The 7259-nt window shown below is 57.3% G+C and overlaps 1 protein-coding gene across 1 annotated transcript in view; it reads right to left on the reverse strand.

Annotated features, from left to right (window-relative positions):
* DNAJB2 (DnaJ heat shock protein family (Hsp40) member B2) overlaps window positions 1-6262 on the reverse strand; it is a 19834-nt gene extending 13572 nt beyond the window's left edge. Inside the window, exons 1-2 of the mRNA XM_026647349.1 lie at window positions 6198-6262; window positions 54-163 (exon numbers count right to left, since the gene is read on the reverse strand). Of these exons, the coding sequence (XP_026503134.1) occupies window positions 54-163; window positions 6198-6262 (175 nt within the window). The remainder of the gene's footprint in view (window positions 1-53; window positions 164-6197) is intronic.
* Window positions 6263-7259: the final 997 nt, after the last annotated feature.

Below are 7259 nucleotides of genomic sequence, written 5' to 3' on the forward strand. Positions count from 1 at the left end.
CACTGCTGGGACCCACACTGAGCCCGGAGGGAGGGGAGACGCCGGCCACTTACTGTCCGACAGCACTTCGTAGGCCTCCGCGATCTCTTTGAACTTCCGCTCGGCGTGTTCCTTGTTCTCCGGGTTCTTATCCGGGTGCCATTTCAGCGCCGCCTTCCTGTACCTGCACAGCGTCGAGAGAGACAGCAGTAAGCAGCGATCCCTGAGTGTGCCCGTCACCAGGGGCTGCGCCCAGTCGAATCTTCCCCTTGTCCCCTCCTTCCCCAACGCTGCTTCCCCAGAAAGCAGGGCTGGATCTTCCTAGAGAGCCGAGTTTGGCTTTGGAGATGCCCCGGCAAGCACAGCAGCGCCCCAGTCCCTTCGGCTGTCCCACGTCTCCAGTCAGGGCTGGACCAGTCCGATTCGTGCGTCCGGATCAACCCCATGGCTGTCACCTCTGCTCCATTTGGACACGGGAGCCTGTCTTCCTGCTGTGACTCCTCACGGGATCCAGAGGAGCTCCCCCTTCCCTGCTCGGTGATTATTGCTAGGGTCGCCAATTTTCTAATCGCACAAAACCGAACACCCTTGCCCCACCCCTGCCCCGAGGCTCCGCCCGAGGCCCCGCCCCTGCCCTGCCTCTTCTCTGAGGCCCCGCCTCCTGCTCACACCATTCCTCCTCCCTCAGTCGCTCGCTCTCCCCCACCCTCAACCGCGTTCACCGGGCTGGGGCAGGGTTGGGATGCGGGAGGAGGTGAGGACTCTGCCTGGGGATGCAGGCTCCAGGGTGGGGCCAGGGATGAGGGGTTCAGGCTGTGGGAGGGGGCTCCGGGCTGGGGCACGGGCTCTGGGAGGGAGTTTGCATGTGGGGGGGGCTCAGGGCTGGGGCAGGGGGTTCGGAGTGCAGGCTCTGGTCGGGCAGCGCTTACTTCAGGCGGCTCCCAGAAGCGGCTTATATGTCCAATTCCTAGGTGTAGGGGCGGCCAGGGGGCTCCGCGTGATTCCTGCGCCCGCAGGCATTGCCCCCGCAGCTTCCATTGGCTGCGGTTCCCAGCCAATGGGAGCTGCAGAGCTGGCGCTCAGGGCTGGGGCACCGCGCAAAGCCTCCCTGGCCACCCCTGCACCTAGGGGCCACAGGGACATGCCATTGCTTCCGGGAGCTGCATGGAGCCAGGGCAGGCAGGGAGCCTGCCTTAGCCCCGCTGCACCACCAACCGGCCCAGTCAGCAGTGCTGATTGGAGACACCGGGATCCCTTTTCAACCGGGCATTTCAGTCGAAAACTGGACACCTGGCAACCCTAGTTATTGACATGGATGAATGCAATTCCATCCCCAGGCAATGACAGACTCTGGGCCCTGGCTGCAGCCTGCATGGGACACTTCCTGGCTCAGGGGCAGCAGCATCTCCTGACTATAACTCCCTGCTCTGGGCGTGTTTCCTGCCCTGGGGTTTATTCGGACAAGCTGCCCTTTGATGGTGGTCGTGGGGTTTTCCCCGAAGTGCCAGGAGGGGCACAAGCACCCTTTAAGGCAGTGGTTCTCAAACTTCTTTGATTGCACTCCCCTTAGACTCATAGAATATCAGGGTTGGAAGGGACCTCAGGAGATATCTAGTCCAACCCCCTGCTCAAAGCAGGACCAACCCCAACTAAATCATCCCAGCCAGGGCTTTGTCAAGCCGGGCCTTAAACACCTCTAAGGAAGGAGATTCCACCACCTCCCTAGGTAACCCATTCCAGTGCTTCACCACCCTCCTAGTGAAAAAGTTTTTCCTAATATCCAACCTAAACCTCCCCCACTGCAACGTGAGACCATTGCTCCTTGTTCTGTCATCTGCCACCACTGAGAACAGTCTAGATCCATCCTCTTTGGAACCCCCCTTCAGGTAGTTGAAAGCAGCTATCAAATCCCCCCTCACTCTTCTCTTCTGCAGACTAAACAATCCCAGTTCCCTCAGCCTCTCCTCATAAATCATGTGCTCCAGCCCCCTAATCATTTTTGTTGCCCTCCACTGGACTCTCTCCAATTTTTCCACATCCTTCTTGTAGTGTGGGGCCCAAAACTGGACCCAGTACTCCAGATGAGTACTTTGTGTCTGTAGGAGTTTACGTCCCCCACCCCACCACATAAGTACATATACCAATAAAACAAATCAATATGCAACTCTCACTATTAAAACCTGTAAGGCAGTGGCTCAAACAGAGCCACTGAAATACAGAGTAATGGACCTTTTCAGTGAGCTTCTGCCGAGTGGCATCACACTGTTGTGACTAGTGTGCTGGGTGTGCCTGTTTTCTGGAGCAGAGCAATTCCATTCTGGGCTGGGTGATGGAGACAGCTATCCGGAGGGTTCCCTTCTGCCTGGAGTATGTTTCTTCAGGAACCCATCAATTTTATCATTTAATAGCAGAAGGTTCAAGTTGGCACTTGAAGTGAAACATTCGGCTCCTCAGAAATGTCTGCTAAATATGCTAGCTTTGAAAGCCATTTGGAATCAGAGAAAAGTTCTGCATAAGGTGAGCCGGCGTCAAGAAGGAACAAGCTGAGTTCATCTTTCAGCTCAAATACATGCATCCGGATTTTTCCTCGAGATAGCCCCTGGATTTCTCCTGTTCTGATCCCATCTCTACATAACCTTGAGAACAATCTCGAGTTCAGGGGACAAGACTTAACAAAGTTCACTATTTTTATTGCAGTTAGCAGGACACAATCAAGTTCTGGTTCGAGTGTGTTGGAAGCCAGAGCTTCCCAGTGTGTACACAATGTGTGAAAACAACATGCGGCACCACTCCCAGAACTTCTGCTTTCGCTCCAGCTTTTCCCCCCATAGCACTGGCCCCATCTGTACATACACCAACTCAGCATAACCACTCCAGTCCTTCTTCATGCATGAAGTTGTCAAGTTTGCAAAATATTTCTTGCCCTATTGTCTCTCCTTGAAGAGAATTGCAAAATAAATCTTCTTGCAGCTTCCTGTTGTAGCAGTAACTGACATACACAAGCAGCTGAGCCGGATTAGAGATGTCTGGAGACCCATCGAGTTGTAAGGCATCTTTGGGGCTATGTTTAAACCGTTCGATCAGCTGAATCTTTATGTCGTTGGCAATATCATCAGTGCGACGTGCAACTGTATCGTTGGACAATGGAATGGCTTGAAGTCAGGGCCGGCTCCAGGCACCAGCCTACCAAGCAGGTGCTTGGGGCGGCACCTGGAGGGGGGCGGCACTCAGGCCCGAGAGCGGGGCCACGACTGGGCTCGCCGCCCTCCCCGCGGCGCTCCGGCCGCCAGGGAGAGCGGAGCCACAGCGGGCTCGCCGCCCTCCCCCGGCGCTCCGGCCGGTCGGGGAGAGCGGAGCCGCGGCGGGCTCGCCACCCTCCCCCCGGCGCTCCTGCCACCGGGTAGAGCGGGGCTTGCGGCGGGCTCGCCGCCCTCCCCCCGGCGCTCTGGCCGGTCGGGGAGAGCGGGGCCCCGGATGGGCTCTCCGCCCTTCTCCCGGTGCTCCAGCCGGTCGGGGAGAGCGGGGCCGCGGCCGGGCTCGGCGCCCTCCCCTGCCGCGCTCCCCGCCGGGGGGTGGGTGGGGCGGCGGGAGGCTTTTTTGCCTGGGGCGGCAAAAAAGCCAGAGCCGGCCCTGCTTGAAGTGGAGTTGCAAATTTGTCACTGCATAATGCAACACGTTGCTACGCAGCCAGAGAATGGTGTTTCACCCACTGTGTGTGGGGAGGGGCTTTTTTACATTTAGCAATTAGGTAGGAAACTGTAGGAAGCCGTTAGAGTTTTTGCTGGGGTTGTTGTTTGTTTGTTCATAACATCCCGTTGACCTTTAAGGTCTCATTCTTTCCACTGGAAATTCGCGGCTGGCTTATCGGCGTGCGTGGCGTGTTTGGGCTGCAGATGCCTCTGCAGCTTTATGGGTTTTAAGCTCTCTTGTGCAAACTCTTCTGAGCATAGGACACACTGTGGGTGCGCCACATTTCCAATCCGCAAGTAGGTGAAGCCGTATTGTGTGTATTCCTCTTGGTATTTCCTCCGCTTGACTTTATGCCATGGGTCGTGAGACGGATTGGCCGCCCACAGACCCGGAGGGGGAGGGGCCCCTCACTGAGCCCTGGTGGGCGGAGCCACACCTCGCTCAACCCTCCCGCTGGAAGTCAGTGGGCAGGACCAGAAGTATAAAAGCTTGGCCGGAGAACTCAGTCGGGAGGCAGCCGCCGGAGGAGTCAGACGCCTCCTGCGAGCTCTTGAGCTGGGAGGCTGCTGCAGGCCCCGAGGGAGCCGAGGACTGGCCAGGGCCATTTACAGACCCGAGCAGGGAGGAACTGCAAGCGCTGACAGAGGCCTTCTTCCCTGACGACCAGGACGACCCTCTCCCAAGGCAGATATGTCCAGAGGGGGAGCTGGGAAGTGGCTCAGGGGTAGCCGACCCCGGTCTGGCTGCAACGCTGCCAGTGAGTGAGTCAGCCCCTCCCTGCAACGGACTACACGTGTCACAGCCTTATCTGCAGCACGCTTCACTATTTGTGTGGCTTGCTTCTCAATATCTCCCACCAACGGCAGTGCTTCACTTGGATCTGTTTTGGCTTCTGAGTTGGTTTTTTTGTTTTGTTATTTTCTGTTGCACGAATGAGCCAAGGATCCATTGTAGTAACAGCACAAGTAAAACTGCGCTTGTGGTCCATGCTTACAATTAAATGTGCACACCGCCTCGTAGCAAACGGATTAACATACAGATGGCAACAACTTTGTATAATGCTATGCAAGCTTAACAGAAAGCCGTCAAAATGCACAGGGCCCTCTGGTGCAGCATTTCTCAAACTGGGGGTCCTGACCCAAAAGGGGTCACAACCCAATTGTAGGGGTGTTGCAGTATTGCCGCCCTTACTTCTGCGCTGCCTTCAGAGCTGAGCGGTGGGAGAGCGGCAGCTGCTGGCCGGGCACCCAGCTGTGAAGGCAGCACCGCCGCCAGCAGCAGCGCAGAAGTAAGGGTGGCATGGAACATACAACGGTATGAACACAGCTGCGAAACTGGCTCTTTACGCCCCGACCAACCTGCAAAAAATGTGTGATTTCGCCACAATTTAAGTAGATGCCTGTTGATTGCTGTGGGCAAAATGTGCGCCGTAAGGGTGTTTTTTTCCCCCTAAAGCTTCTCACACAACCCCAGAAAACAGCCCCCCAGTTTGAGAACCTCTGCTTTAAGGAATGACAATAACTCTGCCATGCTACGGCATCCCAGCAGGGACCAGGGATGGTTCGTGCTGGACACCACGGCAGGATCTGCCCAGGAAGGAGGGTCTCCCTTTAAACATGTGTCGGTCCCCTCACCTCCCCCCCATGTGGCTTTCTACCACCGCCAGGCTGCAGTAATGATGGGATCTTAGGGCCCAGCGTGGCTGTGAGCGAATGGTGGCTAGGTGGAACCACAGCCCTGCTGCAGAGGGCCTTGCCTGCTCTCGCTGACACTGATGGGTGTTTGGACCCTGATTTCAGGAGCAGCAGACTTGGGGTCAAAGGCAGGGCTCCCAGGGTAACTCCAACTGCAGTAGCTCTGGTCACCTTTGCCCTCCCAAGAATCATAGAATCATAGACTATCAGGGTTGGAAGGGACCTCAGGAGGTATCTAGTCCAACCCCCTGCTCAAAGCAGGACCAATTCCCAACTAAATCATCCCAGCCAGGGCTTTGTCAAGCCGGGCCTTAAAAACCTCCAAGGAAGGAGATTCCACCACCTCCCTAGGTAACGCATTCCAGTGCTTCACCACCGTGTCTCTGTCACAGCTCAGTGGGGAAAGGGCAGCCCCTAACAGGATACCTATGCACAGCACAGGGTACTACAGGGGAGCCAGCTCCCGGCCACCCCCCCTCCCACGTGTCCCGGCTCACACCACAGACTAGCTCCACCTCCACCGCCCTCCTGGCCCTGCAGCCACCTCAGCATCCATTCCTAGATTCCAAGGCCCGTTGGGGCCACCTAGTCTGAGCCCTGCAGAGCACAGGCCGAGAACGGCCCCCTTTCCCGAGAGGGCGGCATGGTCCCTGTAGCGAAGAGTGTTTGTCCATGGTCCTGTTACATGACGGTGGGACTCAGCGCTGCCCCACGGAGATCGCTAGATGCCCCGCGTCCAGAGCCCCTGGGGACAGCACTGGCATGCCCAGAGGAACGGTGCCATCGGGACGCCTGGGGATGAGGCTGCGGCTGCTCCAAGGAAGAGGGACTTACGCCTTTTTTATGTCGTCAGAGGAGGCGCTGCGGGGAATGCCCAGGGCTTCATAGTACTCCACCATGGCAGGTGTGGGTCCTGTGCCGAGGCCAGCAGGGAACCTAGGAGGGAAAGGCAGTGAACGGCATTGAGGAGAGCAGCCAGCCTGCAGGTCCCAGAGTGAGGCGCCCCCTCACCCAGTCCAGCTGCAGCCCGTACCTCTCTTCGAGCAGACAACCTCGGCCAGATCCCTCTGTCCTCTCTTACCCACACCCTCCAAACAGAGCCTGCATGGTCTGTCTGTCCCAAGTCCTTGTCCATCTGTTCAGCTCACACAGGTTCTGACCTCAACCCAGCCACTGTTCAGAAATCCACCCCTGACTCTCTCACCCCCCTGCCACTCGGTGCAGCCCCCGAATGGCATCTCTCTCATTGATACGCCCCACCTCACCCCGCCCCTCTGCACTGTCCTCATCCCTCTGCAGCGTTATTATAGTATGTTAGAGCAAACCACAGTGTCCTAGACACTGCGACGCGTGTATAAACCCCGGCCACACTGGCAGTGAGAGGGTTAAAGGAAAGTCCAATTAGCCCTTAATTATGGGTTAGCTCCAGCTGGGGAGAACCAGCCTGGCTGGTTCCTATAAAGGAAGGACTGAGGGCCCTGGGGTGGGGAGTCCTAGCTCTCTCTCTAGGACAGGAACCCAAAGGGGTGTTTGGGCAGGTGGCTGTACACTGGGCCTGTCTCTGCAGGGAGAAGGAGACCCCTAAAGCAGGAGAAAAGCCTGTGAGGGAGAAGCCCTGAGGGTCGGTGGCTTGGGAGGTGCTGGGGAGAGAGCCGTGGGGGTAACAGAGCGAGGAGAAAGTTTGCGGGTTGGAGGACTGAGTCGAGGGAGGGAGTGTTTTCATTCCTCTGCGTTGGGATGTTGTCACCTCAGACGGGGCAGGACTCTGAGGGTGGATCTGCACTGTAGCTGGGCCTGTGCTTCCCAGCTAGAGCCAGCATGCTGAAAACAGCAGTGTTGCTAGGGGTAGCATCATGGGCCGGTACTGGGGCAATCCACTGCGGACAAAGTGACATG

Source organism: Terrapene carolina, unplaced genomic scaffold (assembly GCF_002925995.2).
Source record: "Terrapene carolina triunguis isolate 2854851 unplaced genomic scaffold, T_m_triunguis-2.0 Scaffold62, whole genome shotgun sequence".
Taxonomy (NCBI): Eukaryota; Metazoa; Chordata; order Testudines; family Emydidae; genus Terrapene; species Terrapene triunguis.